This window comes from Trachypithecus francoisi, unplaced genomic scaffold (genome assembly GCF_009764315.1).
Source record: "Trachypithecus francoisi isolate TF-2019V2 unplaced genomic scaffold, Tfra_2.0 Lachesis_group11, whole genome shotgun sequence".
NCBI lineage: Eukaryota > Metazoa > Chordata > Mammalia > Primates > Cercopithecidae > Trachypithecus > Trachypithecus francoisi.
The window spans coordinates 79,777,947-79,802,733 of NW_022681456.1; the positions used below are offsets into that span (position 1 = coordinate 79,777,947).

General features: G+C 41.5%; 1 protein-coding gene across 6 annotated transcripts in view; it reads right to left on the reverse strand.

The window, feature by feature from the left end:
• NCKAP1L (NCK associated protein 1 like) overlaps positions 1-21,752 on the reverse strand; it is a 47,898-nt gene extending 26,146 nt beyond the window's left edge. Inside the window, exons 1-10 of one of the 6 annotated variants that reach the window (XM_033221799.1) lie at positions 21,446-21,752; positions 19,860-19,970; positions 16,860-16,952; positions 9,139-9,195; positions 8,523-8,665; positions 7,330-7,420; positions 7,104-7,241; positions 4,936-4,984; positions 4,682-4,838; positions 590-646 (exon numbers count right to left, since the gene is read on the reverse strand). In XM_033221799.1, coding sequence (XP_033077690.1) covers positions 590-646; positions 4,682-4,838; positions 4,936-4,984; positions 7,104-7,241; positions 7,330-7,420; positions 8,523-8,665; positions 9,139-9,195; positions 16,860-16,952; positions 19,860-19,970; positions 21,446-21,547 — 998 coding nt within the window. In that variant the 5' untranslated portion in view covers positions 21,548-21,752. Of the gene's footprint in view, positions 1-589; positions 647-4,681; positions 4,839-4,935; positions 4,985-7,103; positions 7,242-7,329; positions 7,421-8,522; positions 8,666-9,138; positions 9,196-16,859; positions 16,953-18,340; positions 18,498-19,859; positions 19,971-21,445 lie in introns of those variants that run through there. The other 5 variants (XM_033221797.1, XM_033221798.1, XM_033221800.1 and 2 more) reach the window with 5 other exon arrangements.
• Positions 21,753-24,787: the final 3,035 nt, after the last annotated feature.

Consider the following 24,787-nt stretch of genomic DNA (forward strand, 5'->3'; position numbering starts at 1 on the left):
AGGGGAACATGACTATCACCTCTCCCACCCTTAAAAACCCTCCACAGGCCGCACAGAAGAAAGCTATATTTAGGAAGGGATATCAGGCAGAAGGAAGGTTCAATACTCAAGTTAGACTTGGTTTAAAAAGAAAAAAGGGCCGGGAGCAGTGGCTCTTGCCTGTAATTCCAGCACTTTGGGAGGCTGAAGTGGGCAGATCACCTGAGGTCAGGTGTTCAAGACCAGCCTGGCCAACATGGCGAAACCCTGTCTCTACTAAAAATACAAAAATTAGCCAGGCGTGGTGGTGGGTGCCTGTAATCCCAGCTACTCGGAAGGCTGAGGCAGGAGAATCACTTGAACCCAGGAAGTGGAGGTTGCAGTGAGCTGAGATCATGCTATTGCACTCTAGCGTGGGCAACAGAGCAAGACTCCGTCTCAAAAAAAAAAAAAAAGAAAGAAAGAAAAGAAAAAAGAATGTGTGGGGCAGCAAGTTCTTGGGTTGAGGCAATAAAGCTGTACAGAAACTAAGGATGGCTTAGGTGAGAACAAAAGTGAGAAGAGAATCCTATTCCATCCCCTCTCAGAGAGTGCATTCACCACCCTTTACCTGTTTGCAATTACATGCTCCTTGCTCTCCTTTATGTCTGCCACTCGCTTGCCATACCTGAGGATTGACACAAGCACAGTGGGGTTGATGATACTGCCCATCAGGGCCCTTGCCTCACCTTCCCAGCCCTCAGAGAGTCCAGCCTACAACCTGGTGAGAGCATGGGCAGCCCTCACAGGCGGGATCTTTCCAAACCCTACTTCTCACCCTAGCCTATTAATAAAAGACTCACAGCTTAGAGATAATTCAACTGTACCTCATAATTTTACAGATACAGAAAATAATACCTAGGGAAGGGAAATGACTAGTCAAGGTCACATAGGGCTTTAATGGCAAAGCTGGGGCTAGACTTCTCTTCCTGTGCTCCTGCCTTGACTCCTTCAAATCAAGGCACTCTTCCAGGTTTGAGGGAAATAAAGGGAACAGTGTATAAATATAACACAGGCCCTGCTCTCAAGTAAAAGTAGTTACTCAATCTCTACCTTGGGTCCCATTCCCACCAACTTCCTTTTAGAATTTCACTTTATCAGTTATCGTTTTGATACTTTAATCTCTCCTTCTCCACTGGCTTATTCTCTTCTCCCAACAAATAAGTTCAAAGCCTCCCTTATTCTAAGAAGACCCTTGCTTGACCCTGACAATCCACCGAACTCTGCTTATTTTCCCACACCACAAAACTTCTCCAAAGAGACACCTGTACTCTCTTTACTTCCTCACCTCTCACTGACCCTTGAATCCCACAAAGCCTTCAGCACTAAGCAACTGCTCTCTCTAAGGTCAATGTGAACCTTTGAATCACCAAATTAGAAGGCCTCTTCATTGTTTTTAATTTTCTGCAATATTTGATTCTCCTAACCACATCTCTTTTTTTCTACTAGTGACCCATGCTCAAAATACCAGCATGATCTTAGACTCTTTCCTCTCTATGTTCCTTATATTTGTTTTCTCTTGTCCTGTATCACTATTGCCACCACATTAATGGGACTTCATCACCTCTCATTTCCTTTCTCCAAACCACTACTTTATTGAACTAGCATAAAATCAAAGAAGTTTGGAGTTGGAAAGTATCTTAATTAAATCAACATTCAACTTCACAGCAATCCTGTTGGATAATTATTTCAATCTCTGCAGAGCACAGTGGAAAGAGAAAAGATTCAGAGTCCAAAAACCTGGAATTGTGCCCTAATTTCACCTTTTATTGAGTGACACCGAGACTGAGCCTCCATTTTCTCATTTATAAAAAAAAGATATTAATACTTATTCTTGAATTTTCATGAAGATAAATTAGATCATTTATGTCAAAGAACTCCCTAAACTATAACTCATACAAGTTAGTTGCTGCTCTTAGTGATGGAGAACTGAACACCCTTCAAATATCCCTTCCATTCCTTGGAAGCAGTAATCATTAGAAAGTTTTTTCATGCAGATGCCCAAATCTACCTCCCGTAACTTCTAATTATTAATCTCAGATTTACTCTTTCTTAACTCTGGCAATGGTTTTTAATGATAATACTTAGTTGTTGAGAGTGAGAAATCAGTATTCTCATAGGCTCTTGATAATAACTGATTAGAGGGCAATTTGGTAAGAACTATTAAAATTTGAAATGTACATACTCTTTACTTCAGCAATTCCACTTCTAAGAATTTACCCTATAGAAATATTCACAGATTCAAGTCCAGGCATGGTGGCTCATGCCTGTAATCCCAGCACTTTGGGAGGCCGAGGTGGGTGATCACCTGAGATCACGAGTTCGAGACCAGCCTGGCCAACATGGTAAAACCCTGTCTCTACTAAAAATACAAAAAAGTAGCCAGTGGTGGCACATGCCTGTAATCCCAGCTACTTGGGAGGCTGAAACAGGAAAAATGCTTGAACCTGGGAGGTGGAGGTTACAGTGAACCGAGATGGCACCATTGCATTCCAGCCTGGGCAACAAGGGCAAAACTCAAGTTTCAAAAAAAAAAAAAGAAAAGAAAAAATATTCACAGATTCACAAAGATATATGTCTAAGAATGTTCATTATAGCATTGTTTATAATGATTTTTTAAAATGGAAACAGTTTAAATATCCATCAGTAGAGGATTGGGTAAATAAATTATGTTAAAACCACATAATGTAATAGTATTCAACTGTTAAAAATAATAAGTCTCTATAGACTGATATTCAAAGATATCCAAAACATAGTAAGTTTTTTTAAGCAAACCATAGAACATAATGTAGAGGGTGGATCCACTGCTTTTTAAAAATTACTTTCATAAGGTTGAAAATACATACCACCTTTATGTGTTTATACACACACACATACACACACACACACATCTGGAGGATGAACATCAAGGGGAGGTGATAGTGTAGTCAACTTCCACTTTGCACTTTTTACATTTCTGGATGTTTTATTTGCAACCAGAAAAAAATATTGGTATTTTGACCCTTTCCTTAATCCCACTCCGTCTGGTTTTACCTCTCTCTATTCTTCCCTTTACAGTCAAACTTTGAAAGAGTTGTTTATTAAATTCTACATCTCTCACTTGCTCCTAAACTCACTGCAGCCCAGCTTTCAACTTCACCACTCAAGTTGTTTACAAGATGGGCACTAAAACCATCTTTATAGCCAAATCCAATGAACATTTTCTTTGTTGGCTTCTCTTTTCCCTCTTCTTTTCAATATCTCCAACTGATTTCTCTGGCCTTTAAATATCAGCGTTCACAGAGGTTTATCCCATTCTGTTCTCACTCCACATGTGCTCCTAAGTAATCTCAACTACTCTCCTGCTTTGATTACCAACTCACCAATCTTTATCGGAATCCAGACCTCACTCCCAAGTTCCAGAATCATAAAGTAGAAGGCCTAACACATCTATCTTCAGTGTCCCACAAACACTTCAAAGTCAACCTGTTTAAAACTAACCACACAATCTTTCCCCTTGCTTTTATCACATGCTCTCTTATCTTAAGGAATGCCAGATATCCATGCCAGAAACATTGACATCATCCTCAATTCCTCCTAATTTACTTAATTAATCTCTGCCTCTAGTTTTGCCCATGTAATTTCTTTTCTTCCATGCAGCCAGAATGATCTTTTCTAAAATGCAGATATGATCATGTCACTCCCCTGTCTGAAATCACTCAATAGCTCCCCATCCTCTTTGGGATGGATTCGAACTCCATAGCAAAGCATACAACCTCCTAATTTACTTCTCCAAATTCATCTCTCAACATCTTCATTTTTAGAACCCAGCTGCCCATGCACTGAACTACATGAACTTCTCAAAACTTGCCATGCTCTTTGTTGCCTCAAAAATCTTGATAGTTTCTCTGCCTACGATATCTTTCTTTGCCTCAAGCAGCTCCCCTACCTTTCTACCCAATGCGCAGGTGCACACACACAATTACTCACACATACACACACACACACACACACACACACACACACACTCTTCAACTGTTTAGCCCTTCAGATCTACCTGTCTCCAGGTTTTTCCAGATCCTGAAAGGCCAGTTTAAGTGTCCTTCTAAATGCTTCCACAGTACTTTTGTTTACACATTATAATCTCTTACTCTATCAAACAATTTGTTTATTTTCTACCAATTTATAGATTCCTCGAGAGCAGAAACTGTCTTTTTTTTTTTTTTTTTCTTTAACAAGCTCATAGCACTTACAATGTACCAGGAACTTTTCTACCTGCTTTACAAATAATAACTCTTTTATTCTTCATAACAACCCTATGAGGTAGGCCATAGGGAGGTACTACTGTTATCCACATTTTATAGATGAGGAAATTGAGGTAATGGCATGGGAAATTTGAGCAACTTGCCCAAGGCCACACAACTAGTGGTAGAGCCTGAATTCAAACCCAAGCAATCTGGTTTCAGAGTCTATGCTCTTAACCTCCATGTTATGTTATTCATTATTGTATCCCTAAAACCCAGTGAAGCACTTAGCTAATAGTAGGTATTTAATCTATGTTTCTTCAATAGTTAGAATTAATCATTACCACCAGTATCTGGGAACACTTGTGGAGACTGAAAAAGGATGTTGGGGGGACTAAAAACTATTCAAGGAAGATCAGTTTGGCTCTCATGTTTCTCACCCTTTCAAACTGCTAAACAGGTCCTCGGTGACTTTGTGCACCTGCAGCACATCCTCACGGATGAGGGTGATGTACAGGGAGCCCTGCAGACACAGCTTCCACAGCTTCTGGCACTGGCTGTTGGAGTTGAGGCACCCATGACAAAGAAGAAATCCAACTGTAGGTGGGAAAACAGTGCAGAGGAAGACTTTTAGAACCTGTTCTTCATGTAACTTGCTGCTTCATCCACTCCCACCTAATCCCACTAAACTTACTGATGATCCAGCGCTCCATGACTTCCACAGACAGATACTCACAGGCCATCTGTGAGAAGAGAAGCAAACATGATCAGTTATTTAACCTGGCCTTCCTCTAAAGGAGAAAGGACAAGCTAGAATCTGAGTATCAAAACTAACTTTTGGCCAGGGGTGGTGGCTAACGCCTTTAATCTCAACATTTTGGGAGGCAGGGGCAGGAGGATAGCTTGAGGCCAGGAGTTCAAGACCAGCCTGGGCAACACAGTGTAACCTTGTCTCTACAAAAAATTGAAAAATTAGCCAGACATGGTGGTGTGCACCTGTAGTCCTAGGTACGCAGGAGGCAGAGATAGGAGGATATCTTGAACCCAGGAGGTCAAGGCTGCAGTGAGCTGTGATTGTACCACTGCACTCCGGCCTAGGCAACAGAGCAAAACCCTGTCTCCAAATTTTTTTTTTTTTTTGAGAGGGCGTCTCACTCTGTCGCCCAGGCTGGAGTGCAGTGGCTGGATCTCAGCTCACTGCAGGCTCCGCCTCCCGGGTTTACACCATTCTCCTGCCTCAGCCTCCCGAGTAGCTGGGACTACAGGCGCCCGCCACCTCGCCCGGCTAGTTTTTTTGTGTATTTTTTAGTAGAGACGGCGTTTCACCAGGTTAGCCAGGATGGTCTCGATCTCCTGACCTAGTGATCCGCCCGTCTCGGCCTCCCAAAGTGCTGGGATTACAGGCTTGAGCCACCGCGTCCGGCCTCTAAAATTTTTTTTTAACTAACTTTTATTTTACCAGACTAGTTTAGGGCACATTGATAAACCAACAGCAGGGAAGCCTGCCAATAATGGAGGTGATGAGGCACTGGAAGTGGAATGAGGGAAAAACAATACACTTGAGAAAAGAAAGAGGAACTTGGGCTGGAAGTCAGAACAAGCAAAAGGTTTAACATAACTTATCTTCAACAGTTCAGATATTTTTAATAACAATAAAATGAGGAGAGCAAGACTCAAAAACCTCATGATTTCTCCCTGTGATGGTTAATCCTTTGGATTCTTTTACCGCTTAAAGTGTAAATCACTCATTTGGCACTTATCACTAATTATGTACCATCAGTTGTATTTTTATGACTACATGGCATATATTCCCTACCAGACTATAAGTTCTTTGAGGGAAGGACTTTGAGCCCACAGTCATCAGACAAAAACATCTATTAATTAATTGATTCCTGGCCAGGCACAGTGGCTCACACATATAATCCCAGCACTTTGGCAGGCTGAGGCAGGAGGATCACTTGAGCCCAGGAGTTCGAGACCAGCCTGTGCAATATAGTGATACCTCGTCTCCACAAAAAAATAAATAGGCTGGGCACGGTGGCTCACGCCTGTAATCCCAGCACTTTGGGAGGCCAAGGCACACGGATCACTTGAGGTCAGGAGTTCAAGATCAGCCTGGCCAACGTGGTGAAAACCTGTCTCTACTAAAGACACACACACCAAAAAAAATTAGCCAGGTGTGGGGGTGTGTGCCTGTAGTCCAAGCTACTTGGGAGGCAGAGACAAGGAGAATCACTTGAACCAGGATGGGGAGGTTGCAGTGAGCCAAGATCGTGCTACCGCACTCCAGCCTGGGTGACAGAGTGAGACTCTGTCTCAAAAATAAAAATTAAATAAAATAAACAAAAATAAACAAAATTAGCCAACCATGGTGGCACACACCTGTAGTCCCAGCTACTCAGGATGCTGAAGTGGGAGGATCACTTGAGCCCAGGAGGTGGAGGCTGCAGTAAGCAGTGATCATGCCAGTGTACTCCAGCCTGGGTGACAGAGTAAGACACTGTCTCAAAAAAATAAAAATAAGTTAATTGATTCCTAAAATCAAGTTGCTGCCAGGCTTAATAGGTGCCTAATGACTCTTACATCCATTCATTCACTCTATGAATATTTACTAAATTCCTTCTATGGGCAGGCTAACTGCTTATAGATCACTTTTGTTAAACCACTAACCCTGATCCAAACAAAAGCCCCAAACCAACCATGATTTTTTTAGCTACAAGAAGTGCTCAACTTAGAGACATATCCTAGAAGAAGACTAAAGCATTTTTGAGTCCTGATGTTTCCGGAAAGAAGTATCCTCTACAGAGATGATGGCCTTGGCAAAGAGAATGCTTCCACTAACAAAAGGAAAAGGGCACTCACTGTATCTGAATTGGCAGGGTTAATCATGGCTGGGGGGTTGCTGATGAGGCTGAGAAGTTGGGCACTGCGCCACTGCTCAGCCCCCTGGTTCCTTCGGACAAAGAGGAAATGCAAAGAGAGGAGGGCTCCACTCACAGCCTGTGGGGAAAAGCAAATGAAACCTTAGCGGCAATGATGAGGACAATGTACTTCCGCCTGAGGAATTCTGCACTCTCAGGGAACTTGCCTTTGTGTGAGGCCCAAACTCTTCTGTCAGCTTCTTCAGAGGGTGGTCATACTCCAAGACCATCTGACCCAGACGGGCAAAACTGGGGTCACTAGAGGAAAGCACAACTCTTATGTTTGCATGTAGGATAAAGATATGTGCATAGGCTGGCACTCCCCACCACCTCCAAAGATATACATACTAAACTGTAAATTACATATAAAGATACCCCCCTCCAAGCTCAGGTGTACTAAGCTATGGCTAAATAGAACCATTTCATTTTGGGCAGGTCCATGAAATTTTCTTCCTTATAAGCACCAAAAATAGGGTTGGACACATGATAGGTATTCTATAAATCTGTTAATTAGTTCAAAATCAAGTAATATGCCTAGATCCAAATCATTATACAACCCAAAAGGATATATAAATATCCAAAGCTAACGGGTAAGGCATGTGTCTAGGTATCCACGTAGGCACGTGGGAACGCACATCATCATGGAACGATGTGCTACGACCCACACTGATTCCTCTAGTTTTCATGTTTTCAGCCCTTAAATACTTATATTTGCACTAATGGAGGGGGACAGAACTGCAGACAATTCACAATCCATTTATATGTGGCTTCAAATGTATTATCATGCATTAGTTACTTCTAATGGATTTACCTCATTAGTATTATTCCTACCAACACTAAAAATAATTTTCTTTGCCTTTTGTAATAACCTGAAAATCAGAGTAGAAGCGAGTTCAGGATTAAAAATTGTTCAGAGATGATGCAAATTGGATAATCCACTAGCAGATATTCAAGAGTTAACCACAGTTGTCTCTCAGTATAGGCAGGGAGATTGGTTCTAAGACTCCCACGTATGCCAATATCCCATGCATACTGAAGTCCCGCAGTCAGTCCTGCGGAACCCACACCATTTGAAAAATCAGCCCTCTGTATAGGTGGATTTCACATCCCACAAACACTACATTTTCAATCCATGTTTGGTTGAAAAAAATCTATGTATAAAGTGGACCCGTGTAGTTCAAACCTGCGTTGTTTCAGAGTCAACTGAATATGTAAAAGTATACCTTATTTTGCCTGGGTCAATGTAGATTAGAGATTCTCATATAAGAAATCATGGCATCAATTTTCTTTGCATGATGGACTCTCTACACCATAGCACCATGTGTGAGACTCTTTATACAATATTATCCCCTTTACTCACCCATGCCCATGCAGCATCTCATGGGCACAATTGTACATGCCAATGAGTATCCGTCGATCTTCAATCCGTGACAGAAGTAAAATGACCGAGGTGTAAGTCACAATCAAGTCCAGGTAACTCCGAGTGAAATCAAAGTTGAGATTCTACAAGGAAAATACATAGGAACCCAAGGACAGCATGGCCAATTAGCCTGGAGCTCCTTCTTTCCCCAACCACTCTGGACAGTGTTCAACAGATTCTGAGTGAATCTATTTAGAAGTAGGAACGGACAGGATTGAAAAGAAGAATAAGAAAATTGGAACAAAATCAGGGGCTAAAAGTGAGCTAAAGATACAAGGAGGCCAGGAAATAACGTAGCTTTTAGGAGATAGAAAAGGTGAAGAAGGTTTTTATGTAATTTTTAATTAATTAAATCACATTGCTGATCTGCTTAACATGTAAATACATTTTCACTTCAGTACTTTTTACAAAACAATTATAGTCCTGAGAAGGAAGAAACAAAACAGCCATCCTTCCAGTCCCTTCCCACCCCATCCTGCGACTAGACCTAGACCTCCCAACCTAGACCTGGCCTTTTCTTTGACTCTACGATAGAAGAGATTGCAAAGGATCTTACGATATCAAAATGGCATTGGCAGGCATCAATGGTGTTGAGAAGTTCATATACATGATCCTGGGGGTGGAAATGAAGACAAGAATTAATAAAAATCAAAGAGAAGGTGACGTACTACCAGAACTTGAGCGAAAGGGACCTCTTCCTTAGAGGTCCTGGAAAGCCACCAAGTAACAAAAGAAAGTCACTGTCAAAAAGAGAGAGGATGGCCGGGCGCGGTGGCTCAAGCCTGTAATCCCAGCACTTTGGGAGGCCGAGGCGGGCGGATCACGAGGTCAGGAGATCGAGACCATCCTGGCTAACACGGTGAAACCCCGTCTCTACTAAAAATACAAAAACTAGCCGGGCGAGGTGGCGGGCGCCTGTAGTCCCAGCTACTCGGGAGGCTGAGGCAGGAGAATGGCGTAAACCCAGGAGGCGGAGCTTGCAGTGAGCTGAGATCCGGCCACTGCACTCCAGTCCGGGCGACAGAGCGAGACTCCGCCTCAAAAAAAAAAAAAAAAAAAGAGAGAGGAAGTTCCTCCTTAGTAAGCCACCAGCGGGCCCCTATCAGCTACACTGCCAAATGCCTACATTTCCACAGGCACAACTATTTTATTACACACGCTCTCCCTGAGCTTATCATCCCTGTCCTATTCCTCCAAATTAAAAAAGGTTGCAAAATGTAGATTATGTAATAGGTAGTTTCAAAAATGCCAAAAATCAAACCATTTGTATTGACAAACCACAAAGTGAATCTGTTCCTGGATTCTATCTCCTGTTCTCAGGAGTTAATCATTAACAGATGGGAATAGTATCCAATTTTCCATGAGTTTCTATTTACTGACGGTTCACTATGTGTGAGGTACTTACTAAGTAACTTGCATATATTTCATTTAACTCTCATTCTAGTATGATAGGGATTCTTTTCCTTTTCACACATAATTTTACCTAAATTAATATGCACTTTTATTGCAGACACATCTTTCCCCCAACATCAGCACCCACCCTCCATCCTGCAGAACGCCCAAGTAAACCACTTTAACAACCTGATATTATTTTTCTTATAATAATTTCTTATTGTTCTCCCTATTTATATAATACTATTAGATTAAAAAAGGAAAAAGAGTGAGAGAGAGACAGGTTTTTGGTCATTATTTGTGTTACAAAATTGAGATAATATTATGCCCTGATTGTCAGTTTGCTTTGCTCATTCACTCCTACTTGCCAAAAGTCCTCAGAGTCATCTCCTAGAGCACGAATGCATTCTTTTTCATAGCTGCATAATAGCCCATGGTATACCACAATTCATTCAGCCTTTCTCCCACTGATTCGTTTTGTTCCCAGTTCCTAGCCTTATCCACTGAATATTGGTACTTTCATTTCTAAAAAAGTAAAATTGATAGATTAAGGAATATATATATATACACACATTTTTTAATATGTTGCGAAAAGATTTGAACAGGCACTTAACACCATAAAAAAATATGAAGCCAAGTATGGTGGTTCACACCTGTAATCCCAGCATTTTGGAAGGCTGAGGCAGGAGGATCACTTGAGACCAGCAGTTCAAGAGAGCCTGGCCAACAGGACAAAACCCCATCTCTACTACAAAAAAAAAAAAAAAAATTAGCTGGGTGTGGTGGCACACGCCTGTAATCACAGCCACTCAAGAGGCTGAGGTATGAGAATTGTTTGAGCCTGGGAGGCAGAGGTTGCAGTAAGCTGAGAGGTAGAGGTGTCAATGAGCTGAGATCATGCCACTGCACTCCAGCCTGGGTGACAGAGCGAGACTGTCTAAAAAATATATATATATATATATTATATATATAAAATAAGCACATGAAAAGATGCTCAATGATATTAGCCATTAGGGAAATACAAATTTAAACCACAATAAGATACCATGACACACCCACTGGAATAGCTAAAATTTAAGTCTAATAACAGCAAGTGCTGATGAGAATATAGAGAAACTGAAGCTCTCATATATTACTGGTGGGAGGATAAAATGGAACAACTCTGAAAAAAAGTTTGGCGATTTCTTATAAAATTAAATATACTCTTACCATGTGATTCAGCAATTCAACTTCTAGATTTACCCAAGTGAAATGAAAAATATGTCCCTACAAAGATTTGTACTTGAAAGTTTGCAGCAACTTACGCATAATGGCCAAAAACTAGAAACAACCCAAATGTCTATCAACAGGTAAATGGATAAATCGCACCCATACAATGGAATAGCTCTCAGCAAAAAGTGGGACTGAGGCCGGGCACCGTGGCTCATGCCTGTAATCCCAGCACTTTGGGAGGCCAAGGTGGGTGGATCACCTGAGGTCAGGAGTTCGAGATCAGCCTGACCAACATGGAGAAACCCCATCTCTACTGAAAATACAAAATTAGCCGGGTGTGGTGGTGCATTCCTGTAATGCCAGCTACTGGGGAGGCTGAGGCAGGAGACTCCCTTCAACCCGGGAGGCAGAGGTTGCAGTGAGCCAAGATCATGCCATTGCACTCCAGCCTGGGCAACAAGAGCGAAACTCTGTCTCAAAAAAACAAAAAGTGGGGGCAGGGGGACTGAATCAGTGATACATGCAACAACATAGACGAATCTCAGAAACATTATGCTGAGTGAAAGGAGCCAGACAGAAAAGAATACATGCTGTATAGATTCCATTTATTTGAACTGCTAGAAAAGAAAAGTCTGTTCTAGAAAGTAGACCAGTGGTTGCCTGGGGCCAGGAGTGAAGGGTAGGGGTTGGCTGAAGGAAAAAAAAAAAAGGCACAAGGAACCTTTGGAGTGATAGAAATATTAAATACTTTGTAGTGGTGGTTACACAGGCATATACATTTGTCAAAATTTATTAAAATCTGTAGGAAAAGTGTTTCTTACTTATCTTCCCAAAAAAGACTGTGTCTAAATTAACAGATAAGGAAACCAAGGACAAGAGCAGTTAAGAAACTTGCCTAAGACCAGAGAGCTAGTAAGGAATGGTACTAGAATTTGAACGCAGAGCTTTTGATTTTCCCTGTATGCTACATGACCTCTGTTTAGGTCTATACTTCCTCATTTGCTAGGAATGCCTTTCTACAACTTCAGCCTACAACCGAATTCCAGTGGACTATAGCTGAAATTCACTTTCAGCCACTCACGTGACCAATGTCACTAAGCAGGTCTTATTCTCTAAAGACAAGAATCAGAAGGGAACAGAAATAACATGTGTTGGTCTATTGCCTTACTATATGCTAAACACCAAGCTAGATGTTGTCTATGCATTATCTCATTTAATTCTCACAGACGCCTCACTTAGTAAATCTTATTTTCCCATTTTATAGATAAGGAAACTGGAATTTAAAGAGTTTCTTATCTAAAGTCATACAGTTTGTAAGTGGTAAAGCTGAGATTTGAAACCAAGTCTGTCTAATTCAGTGCCTACTTAACAGTGCATCATACTTCCATGTCCCTATTTCCCCTCCTTTCCTAAACAAGCCATACCAAACACCTTGGGCTCAGAACTTTATTTACAACTGCAGCAACCAAGTGTTCTAAAATCTCCTTTGCCCTTCAACTTTTCTCAGTAAGAGACTTTTTTATGTGCTTCCAACATTCTTCCCACTGCCTTCACCAGCGCCTACCCTCTTCCTAACCACTACTCTCAATTCCGCAGTGAATACTCTCAGACCTGACCCTCCTTCATACATACATTACAGTCCTTCTTGTCCTCACTTCTCTTCACTATGTGATCTACTGAATATCCTGGATTTGCTTCCTAGGGTAGGCACAGAACACATTATTCTTGTATCATCTGAAAAAATACTATAACGCCACCACAAGTTTGGGTTGCTCAGAGGGCTAAAATTTGCATTATTTCTTGAATACATAAATAATACATGTTTATTGTAGAAACACTAGAAAATACTGACAAGTTTAATTTTAATTTGTTTTTTTAAACTATAATCCCACTGATCAGGAATTCCAATCTCCTTTATGTGCATATTTACCTATGCAAATATACATTTTAGGGACATCTTACATCTGTCTTAAACTGTACTGCAATTTGCTTTTACATTAAACAACGTAAGATGAACATTTTCTATACAAATTCATATAAAAAATATATTATTGGCTGGGTGCGGTGGCTCATGCCTATAATCCCAGCACTTTGGGAGGCCGAGGCAGGTGGATCATTTGAGGTCAGGAGTTCGAGGCCAGCTTGGCCAACATGGTGAGACCCCCCGCCCCCATCTCTACTAAAAATACAAAAATTAACCAGGCTTGGTGGCATGTGCTTGTAATCCCAGCTACTCAGGAGGCTGAGGCAGGAGACTCAGAAGGCAGAGGCAAAAGTGAGCTGAGATTGCGCCACTGTACTCCAGCCTGGGCAACAGAGTGAGACTCCGCCTCGGAAAAAAAAAAAGAAAAGAAAAAATATATACGTATATGTGTGTGTATATATATATGCGTGTGTGTGTATATATGTATATGTGTGTGTATATATACGTATACTTCAACAGCTACAGAATATTCATTTGTGGGCACATACTCTAAACTTTTAACCAAACCTTTATTTATTGGATATATCAATTATCACATTGTAATTATCATAAATAATGCAATGGAGTATATTCTCATACATATGTCTTTTTTATTTCCCCAAGAAAAAATTCTGTTTCCTTATGACAAATTTCTGAAGGTAAAATTACTACATTAATTTTTAAAATGTTTAAAATACCTTATCAATTTTTCTTTCAAAAACATCATATTAAATAATTTTTATTTTTTGTTTATAAAAATAATACATGCTCATTGTTTAAAATTCAAATAAAATATCATTCATGTAGTATTGCTACCAAAAACTGTTACAATAAAACAAATTCAAATTGAAGGATATTCTCAAAAATAACTAGCCTGGACTCTTCAAAAGGGTCAGTGTCATATGAGACAAAGGCCGGAAATCATTCTAGATTAAAAACGAAGGAGACATAACTAAATCCAACGTATTATCCTTGAGACAATTGGAGAAATGTGAATATAGGCTGTATATTAGTTTGGGTGGGGTTTTGTTTCTTTCTTTCTTTTTTTTTTTTTGAGACAAAGTGTCACTGTCACCCAGGCTGGAGTACAGTGGCCGACGGCACAATCATGGCTCACTACAACTTTGACCTCCCAGGTTCAAGCAATTCTCCTGCCTCAGCTTCCTAAGCAGCTGGGACTACAGGCACTCACTACCACGCCCAGCTAATTTTTTTTTTTTTTTTTTTTGGTGTAGATGGAGTTTCACCATATTGCCCAGGCTGGTCTCAAACTCCTGGGCTCAAGCGATTCATCCCTGTCAGCCTCCCAAAGTGTTGGGATTACAGGCGTGAGCCACAGCACCTAGCCATAATGTTATATTTCCTGAGTACGATAATTATATTAGGGTTGGGTAAGAAAATATTCTTGCTCTTAGCAGATGTATGCTTAAGTATTTGGGAAAGGAAATGTCATGATGTATGCAGCTAACTCAAATAGCTCATTAAAAAATAGAGAAGGATAAGAAAATGTGGCAAAATACTAACAATTAGGAGATCCAGGAGAAGAGTATAACAATACTCATTGTACTATTCTAGAAATTTTACAGTAGGTTTGTAATAAAATATTGTGGAAGAATACTTGAAATTTTTAAAGCTCAAATAATGCAAAGATATATAGCTTATACAGATTGAGCTTTCCTAACCTGAAAATCCAAAATGCTTCAAAATCTGAAACCTGTTGAGCACCAACATGACACTCAAAGGAAATGCTCATTGAAACATTTCAAATTTCAGACTTTGAGATTAGGGATGCTGAACTGCTTAATGCAAATATTCTGAAATCTGAAAACACACGAAATCCAAAACACTTCTGTTCTCGAGAATTTTCTATAAGGAATACTCAACCTGTATAGAGAACTCCTAAATCTCAACACACACACAAAATCCAATTCAAAAATGGTCAAAGAATGAAACAGACATTTCTTCAAAGAAGATATATAAATGGCCAATAAGCCCATGAAAAATGCTCATTATCACTAATTATTAGCAAAAATGCAAATAAAAACTTAGATGAGATAATACCTCACACCCCATTGGGATGGCTACTCTCAAAAAAATGAAATAACAATTGTTGGTGAGGATGTGGAGGAAATATAGCCCTTATGCACTGTTGGTGAGAATGTAAAACAGTACAGCCACTATGGAAAACAGTATAGCAGTTCCTAAAAAAGTTAAAAATAGGCCAGCACTGTCCAGACTTTGGAGGCCAAGGTGGGTGGACAGCTTGAGCCCAGGAGTTTGAGACCGCCCTAGCCAACATGGGGATACCCCATCTCTACAAAAAATACAAAAAATTAGCCAGGTGTGGTGGCATGTGCCTTTAGCCCCAGCTACTCAAGAAGCCGAGGTGGGAGGATCACCTGAGCCCAGGAGGTCGAGGCAGCAGTGAGCCGTGATTGCACCACTATACTCCAGCCTGGGCAACAGAGTGAGACCCTAACTCAAAAAAAAAAAAAAGTTAATAATAGAATTATTATATGATCCAGCATTTCCACTTCCGTGTGTGCAACTGAAAGTATTGAAAGCAGGGTTTTGAAGATATATTTGTACACCCATGTTCATAGCAGCATCATTTACAATAGCTAAAACTTGGAAGCAACTTAAGTGTTCATCAACATATGATCAGATAAGCAAAATGTAGTATAATCATACAATGGAATATTATTTAGCTTAAAAAGGAAATTCTACAATATGCTACAACAGGGATGAACCTGAAGGACATTATGCTAATGAAATAAGCCAGTCACAAAAAGACAAATGCTTTATGATTCTACTTACATAAGGTACTTAGAATAGTCAAAATCACAGAAACAAAGTAGAATTGTGATGGCAAGGGGCAGGAGAGAAAGGGAAATGGGGAATTATTGTATAAAAGGTAGAGAGTTTCAGGTTTACAAGATGAAAAGATGGTTGCACAACATTATTAATATACTTAATACCACTGAACTGTATACTTAAAAATGATTAAGATGATAAATTTTGTATTACGTGTATTTTACCACAATTTTTTCTTTCTTTTTTTTTGTTTTTTTTTTTTGAGAGGGAGTCTCGCCCTGTCGCCCAGGCTGGAGTGCAGTGGCCGGATCTCAGCTCACTGCAAGCTCCGCCTCCCGGGTTCACGCCATTCTCCTGCCTCAGCCTCCCGAGTAACTGGGACTACAGGCGCCCGCCACCACGCCCGGCTAGTTTTTTTGTATTTTTTTAGTAGAGACGGCGTTTCACCGTGTTAGCCAGGATAGTCTCGATCTCCTGACCTCGTGATCCGCCCGTCTCGGCCTTCCAAAGTACTGGGATTACAGACTTGAGCCCCGCGCCCTGCCCACAATTTTTAAAATAGAAAAAAACATGCATAGCTTAGTAAATTGAAGCCAGTCATAATCCCCAAAGGTAGTTATTTTTTACAATTTAATGTAAAATATTCCAGATCTTTCCTAGGTATTTACTAAATACATATATACATACTCTTTTAAAATAGAAATGTGATGTATCATATACTATTTTATCATATACTAAATTTGCTTTCATTAACAATATAACTTAGATATCTTTCCATATCAGTACATCTCTCTCATTTTTTCAAGAACTTGTTTTAAGCAAATACATGAACATCTAAAGAAAGAATAGCCTCTGAAAGACCTTGCCTATGTTGGAAAGGGCTCAAGAGAGCTCACCCGAAATTCCATAACATCCACAAACGACTGGTAGTAGTTGGTGAGGAATCTAATTATCTCGGCTTTTTCACGATGTACTGGTCCTAAATGTTGCTGAGAGAAACACAAAACAAAACAATATAAAAAATGCAAAATAAGAAGACAATTGATCCAAGTAACTCAAGAAGAACAGTGGTTATACCTAAAACATTCTTAAAGAGGGTTGAGGCCGGGCACAGTGGCTCATGCCTGTAATCCCAGCACTTTGGGAGGCTGAGGCAGGCAGATTACCTGAGATCAGGAGTTCAAGGCCAGCCTGGCCAACATGGTGAAACCCCATCTCTACTAAAAATACAAAAATTAGCTGGGCGTGGTGGCGGGCACCTGTAATCCCAGCTACTCAAGAGGCTGAGGCACAAGAATCGCTTGAACCTAGGAAGCAGAGGTTGCAGTGAGCCGAAACTGCACTACTGCACTCCAGCCTGGGTGACAGAGCGAGACTCCATATCAAAAAAAAAGAAAAAGAAAAAGAAAGAAAGAAAAGAAAAGAAAAAGAAAGAGGGTTGAAATATACTGACAGAGGAAGTTAGAAACTCTTCAATGATCTGAAGGTCTTTAAACAAAGGAGATTGTCTATCTAGGTAGAATGGTTGCATGTGATCCTGACTAGATATAGAGGGCTAAATGAGAGGAAATTTTAAGGACACTTTCAGATGAACAGATATACTATTTATATCAAAGTCAAAAGAAACAGAATGCAAAGATGCTACAAAGATGGGTGAGAAATCTAGGGTTAACATTTAATAAGGGAAAAGTAGAGCTATCCCGTTAGACGCATAAATCTAAGACAAACAGCAAAGAAACAACGAGTGGGAAACAGAAACAATAAAATACTTGTACCCTGCTGGGCTGACAGAGCTGTCTTCTACAAAAACAGTGTTTTCTCGTGAATCTTGCAAAGGAAAGAGGGTGATGGTTTGCTCCAGCTTACCCTGGAAGAATCCCATCTTATCTCAAAATTCTCGAGACTTAAAGCTCTACAACAACCTGAAGCTCTGTGGTTGAACCTTGGAAAAGCATTAATAAAAAAGACTACTCCGGCCGGGTGCGGTGGCTCACGCCTGTAATCCCAGCACTTTGGGAGGCCGAGGAGGGCGGATCACGAGGTCAGGAGATCGAGACCATCCTGGCTGACACGGTGAAATTCCGTCTCTAATAAAAAAAAAATCACAAAAAGTTAGCCGGGTGAGGTGGCAGGCACCTGTAGTCCCAGCTACTCAGGAGGCTGAGGCAGGAGAATGGCGAGAACCCGGCAGGCGGAGCTTGCAGTGAGCCGAGATCGTGCCACCGCACTCCAGCCTGGGCAACACAGCGAGACTCTGTCTCAAAAAAAAAAAAAAAAAAGACTACTCCATCCCCTGCCAAGTTTGAAGAGAGGCATCAAAAGAGGAGAATTACAGCCATTCAAGTAGAGAGAAAGGAGAGAAGGACCAAATTCTCACCGTGCTGTTTCGGACATCTATGTTAGGAAATTTCTTGTTGATATACTTGAGAGATGGTTCCATGGACTTTTCCAGTAGGAAAGGTGGCTTGGATTTGGGGTCTGAGCAAGTCTGCAGAGAGAAACCGTACTATATTTCAACCTTTCTCCTCCTCCTCCTCAGAAACATACCTCTTCTTGCAACATTCATTCTCATAATCTGTCTTAGGAAAAGGCAACCTGGGAATCAATTTAAAAAGCATGAGAGGCTGGGCACAGGGGCTCACACCTGTAAACTCAGCACTCTGGGAGGCGGAGGCGGGCGGATCATAAGGTCAGGAGTTCGAGACCAGCCTGGCCAACATGGTGAAACCCCATCTCTACTAAAAATACAAAAATTAGCTGGGCGTGGTGGCGGGCACCTGTAATCCCAGCTACTCAAGAGGCTGAGGCACAAGAATCGCTTGAACCTAGGAAGCAGAGGTTGCAGTGAGCCGAAACTGCACTACTGCACTCCAGCCTGGGTGACAGAGCGAGACTCCATATCAAAAAAAAGAAAAAGAAAAAAGAAAGAAAGAAAAGAAAAAGAAAAAGAAAGAGGGTTGAAATATACTGACAGAGGAAGTTAGAAACTCTTCAATGATCTGAAGGTCTTTAAACAAAGGAGATTGTCTATCTAGGTAGAATGGTTGCATGTGATCCTGACTAGATATAGAGGGCTAAATGAGAGGAAATTTTAAGGACACTTTCAGATGAACAGATATACTATTTATATCAAAGTCAAAAGAAACAGAATGCAAAGATGCTACAAAGATGGGTGAGAAATCTAGGGTTAACATTTAATAAGGGAAAAGTAGAGCTATCCCGTTAGACGCATAAATCTAAGACAAACAGCAAAGAAACAACGAGTGGGAAACAGAAACAATAAAATACTTGTACCCTGCTGGGCTGACAGAGCTGTCTTCTACAAAAACAGTGTTTTCTCGTGAATCTTGCAAAGGAAAGAGGGTGATGGTTTGCTCCAGCTTACCCTGGAAGAATCCCATCTTATCTCAAAATTCTCGAGACTTAAAGCTCTACAACAACCTGAAGCTCTGTGGTTGAACCTTGGAAAAGCATTAATAAAAAAGACTACTCCGGCCGGGTGCGGTGGCTCACGCCTGTAATCCCAGCACTTTGGGAGGCCGAGGAGGGCGGATCACGAGGTCAGGAGATCGAGACCATCCTGGCTGACACGGTGAAATTCCGTCTCTAATAAAAAAAAAATCACAAAAAGTTAGCCGGGTGAGGTGGCAGGCACCTGTAGTCCCAGCTACTCAGGAGGCTGAGGCAGGAGAATGGCGAGAACCCGGCAGGCGGAGCTTGCAGTGAGCCGAGATCGTGCCACCGCACTCCAGCCTGGGCAACACAGCGAGACTCTGTCTCAAAAAAAAAAAAAAAAAAGACTACTCCATCCCCTGCCAAGTTTGAAGAGAGGCATCAAAAGAGGAGAATTACAGCCATTCAAGTAGAGAGAAAGGAGAGAAGGACCAAATTCTCACCGTGCTGTTTCGGACATCTATGTTAGGAAATTTCTTGTTGATATACTTGAGAGATGGTTCCATGGACTTTTCCAGTAGGAAAGGTGGCTTGGATTTGGGGTCTGAGCAAGTCTGCAGAGAGAAACCGTACTATATTTCAACCCTTTCTCCTCCTCCTCCTCAGAAACATACCTCTTCTTGCAACATTCATTCTCATAATCTGTCTTAGGAAAAGGCAACCTGGGAATCAATTTAAAAAGCATGAGAGGCTGGGCACAGGGGCTCACACCTGTAAACTCAGCACTCTGGGAGGCGGAGGCGGGCGGATCATAAGGTCAGGAGTTCGAGACCAGCCTGGCCAACATGGTGAAACCCTGTCTCTACTAAAAATACAAAAATTAGCTGGGCGTGGTGGCACACGCCTGTAGTCCCATGTACTCGGGAGGCTGAGGCAGGAGAATCGCTTGAACCCGGGAGGCGGAGGTTGCAATTGAACCAAGATCATGTCACTGTACTCCAGGCTGGGTGACAGAGCCAGACTCCGATAAATAAATAAATAAATAAATAAATAAATAAATAATAAAAAGCATGAGAGTAGGTCAAGAAAAAAGTCCAAGACATTAAGCCAAGTATGTAAGAACTTAATAACAACCTGGGCATTTTGTCTTGATGGGTAGAGTTTAATGTCTGGTTGGCCCAGCACAAAGAGGAAGCTGTTTCCCCGCCCCTCAACTGAAACCGGAAGCAACGAGAAAAGCAGCTGCTCGGGAGTTAGTCTTTGTACAAGATTCAGTGTCACAGTTTTGTTCACTGAGTAAGTCTCTTATCCCAAAGGGCATTTACAGGATTCATGACAACAGAGAAACCATGTTCCTGGTGATGTGTTTTATTACAAAAGACACAAAAGCTCCCTCCCCCAAAGTCCCCTATTTTCTATGCCAGGAACTCCCCATAAACACCCCTGTCTTTATCTCTTTACTTTCTATGGTTTGCCCAGCCCCTGGCCCACCTCTTGTCACCAGCTTCTTTCAATTCCTCAGTTCCTATTCTAAAACACATACACAAACACACACACACACACACACACACACACACAACCACCGCAGCATGAACTACCCCAGGAGCATCTCAGAAGACACCTACCCTGTTTAATCTAAATATCTAATTATCTATTTTTTTTTTTTCCTTTTAGGGGAGTACTTCCATAGACAAGTTTTTGCCAGAGACCCAGCTTTAGATCTCTTCAGAGTGTAGAGGATCAGCAATAAATAATAAAACCCAGAAGGCTGGACCCCAGACCTTTATCCAAGTCGCTCGGAACACAACCATTGTTTCCCCATCCCCACCCTCACCCCCATCCCCAGAGGAAAGCAGATGCCGTCACTGGGGGTGAGAATCATAACTAGAAAGGGGAAGCCTTGAAAAGAAGCCTCCACTTCTGCCTTCCTGAACTGGCGGGCCCATATAATCTGAGTGATTATGTAGATTATAGTCAGTGGAAAAGCAGTGGAAAAAGGGGGGAGTCTAACTGCTGCACCTGCCTCCTCACGGTTCCCTGCCCAATTATTGCTGGAATAATCAGGACTGGTCCCATTGTTCATGCTTACCTTCTTGATGTTATACATACGGATGAGAACCCCCTGACCGCGATCATTCAAGATAGTGAGCTTCTCTGCTAATTTATGCTGGTAAGCAGATGTCAAAGACATGATGGCCACTAAGAGAGAGGAGCACCAGACAGCAATGTCTGATCTCCCCAAACACTTTCAGCTTAGGTGGTGACACCCTCTGGGCAGAGGGACCCAGCGTGGTTGGTGCGTTGGTCTTCTGTTTCCTCTGCAATTGGCTCATGGGTGAAATCAGTCATTATGGCTCACAGGCCCTTAGAGCCTTCTTGTGCTTCCTCTTGCACACTCAGCAGGGGAGACTTCCTCTTTCTGGCTGTGCAGCACTTTTGGTAAGGCTATGAAGTGGGTGGAGCTGAGGAGAAGGACAGGCTTTGAAGACTCTTCACAGACTGGCACCAACCTTTTTGGTCTTATGCCCCCATAGGTATCCTAGACAAAGCTCTACACCAGGCTGGGCATGGTGGCTTATACCTGTAATCCCAGCACTTTGGGAGGACAAGGTGGGAGGAACCCTTGAGCTCAGGAGTTCCAGACCAGCCTGGGCAACATAACAAGACCCCATTTCTATAAAAAAAATAAATAAAAAGCTTTATGCTAGACAAGTATCTACCACCCTACCCCTGTACACCTCTATATTTTCGCTCTTTTATATCCAAGGATGCCTATGAATCTTCGGCCTCATCATCTTTTAGTACCCAGATCAAATCCCATCTTCTCCTAAAGACCCCATCAATGTCAAATATTGTATTAAATTTTATATTGTCAAATATATATATTCCTTGTTATATTTTTATAGTGTATGTTGTATCTCCCCCAACTATAGCATAAGCTCCTTAATGACAGGAATTATATCTAATCCTTTTTTTGTCTTTTTTTTTCTTTTTTTGAGACGGAGTTCTGCTCTTATTGCCCAGGCTGGAGTACAATGGCGCGATCTCTGCTCACTATAACCCCCACCTCCCGGATTCAAGCAATTCTCCAGTCTCAGTCTCTTGAGTAGCTGGGGTTACAGGCGCCCGCCATCACGCCTTGCTAATTTTTGTATTTTTAGTAGACATGGGGTTTCACCGTGTTGGCCAGGCTGCTCTCGAACTCCTGACCTCAGATGATTCGCCCACCACAGCCTCCCAAAATGCTGGGATTACAGGCATGAGCCACCACACCCGGCCTCTAATACTTTTTTATATTCCTCACAATGCTCTACTTCAGTGCATTGTACTTCTACAGTACATAGTAATTCTCAAGAAGTACATGGCAATTCTCAAAATGTGATCCAGCAGCATCAGCATCACCTGGAAACTTGTTAGAGATGCAAATTCTTAGGACCCGTCCCAGACCACTGAATCCAAAATTCTGGGGTGGGTCCAGGCACTCTGTGTTTTAATAAACCCTCCAGGTGATTCCAATGCACACTCAAGTTTGAGAACCAGTGCTCTAGTACCCTGGTATTTATGGGTGCTTGAGAAACAGACTAATCCCTGTCCTCTGAGATTAGCATTGATAGGTAGGTGAGTCTGTTGTGCAGCCTAGAAGTCTGTACTTATATAAGCACTGTTGTAGGAGGTTTTGTTACAAATATTCCATGCTGAAAAACGCTGATCTAGAACAACACCTCTTGGACACGGTAGTCACTCAATAATTATTCTGGTTTATTTGTTGAATTATTAAGACTAAATTAGGAAATAGGCCCCATGAAGAAGAACCAAATTAATCAAGATTAAAAAGAGGAAATTAGTAATCACCCTTAAATCTTAGAGACTTGAATGAATTTTAGCATTAAAATATTCTTGCCATTCCAATGAGGCCTTAACTCCATAACTCAAGGAAATTTTCAACTCATTTCAACTTTCTTTCAAGACACAAAGCAAAAGGTCCTAGGAGAAATTATAAATCAAAAAGCGTTCTCTTCATTTCCACCACCTTGCCAATTCCTTTTCTCGGGTTTTCAATCATTCCCATTTTCCATATCCAGAGTTCCCACTGTCTCAATAAATTCTAGGGAGTGGGAGAAGAGAGACAAGGCTGATCAGCACTATTACTTAAGAAGTTGGGGCCAGGTGAAGTGGCTCATTCTTATAATCCCAGCACTTTGGGAAGCAAAGGAGGAAGGATTGCTTGAAGCCAGGAGTTCAAGACCAGCCTGGGCAACGTTGCGAGACCTTCCCCCACCCCTCTGCAGATAAAATACAATAAAATAGCCTGGGTTAGTGGTACATGCCTGTAGTCCCAGCTCCTCAGGAGGCTGAGGTGGGAGGGTTGCTTGAGCCCAGGAGTTCAACACTGCACTCCAGCCTGGTCGACAGAGCAAAACTCTGTCTCTAAATAAATACATTTTAAAAGGCAAGAAAGAAAAATATACTTGAGTACTATGTTCACTACTTGGGCATGGGTGATGGGTTCATTACAAGCCCAAACCTCAGCATCACACAATATACCCATGTAACAAACCTACACGTGTATTCCCTGAATCTAAATGTTTTTTAATTTTAAAAAGAAACTTAACATCCATGCTCCAAAGAGAATGTATTTTAAAAAGAAGCAGCAAGATGGCAACACTTAATGCATGAAATTTCAAATACCTCTAAGGTAGAATTTGCATTTTAGGAATATAGAATCTGCCTTCCATTTTATTTACTAAATTGGGTCCCTAGAAAGCTGCGGGCCTGAGGTAATGTGATATTGGTCATAAAGATTTGAATCACCTGCTGTTATCAAAGAAGCCCAGGTTTTACTAAAGCAATTTGTAGGATTTCTACTGGTCTTTTACCTTTACCAAGGAGAATATGGAGCAAGCAATAAGAGGCCAACATCTAGGAAGCTTAGCAGCAGCATGGCACCAGTCTTCGTGAGCTTAGTATAATTCTATCTCTATCAGCTCTTTCTCACTTGCATTCCTTTTTTTTTTTTTCCTGAGACAAGCTCTCACTCTGTTGCCCAGGCTGGAGTGCAGTGGCATTATCATGGCTCACTGCAGCCTTGACCTCCCAGGCTCAAGAGATCCTCTCACTTCAGCCTCCTGAGTAGCTGGGACTTCAGGTGCAGGCCACCACGTCTGGCTAATTTTTGTAATTTTTGAGAGTCACCTCGCTTGAATTTCTTGTCTTTATCCTGAAAATGTGGTTGAAGACTCTCCATCCCAAGCCAATCTTGTTTTCTGCTCCTTAATAGATACTCCCCAACTTGGTGGGAACCATCTTCTCAGCCTGCTGTGAATGTGCTATGTTCATGTCTGCCTCTCTGACTTCACTTACGCATGCTTTTCTTCTTGCTTACCCAAATCCTAAATCCTAGTCAATCTTCAGGATCTAGCTCAATAGTCCC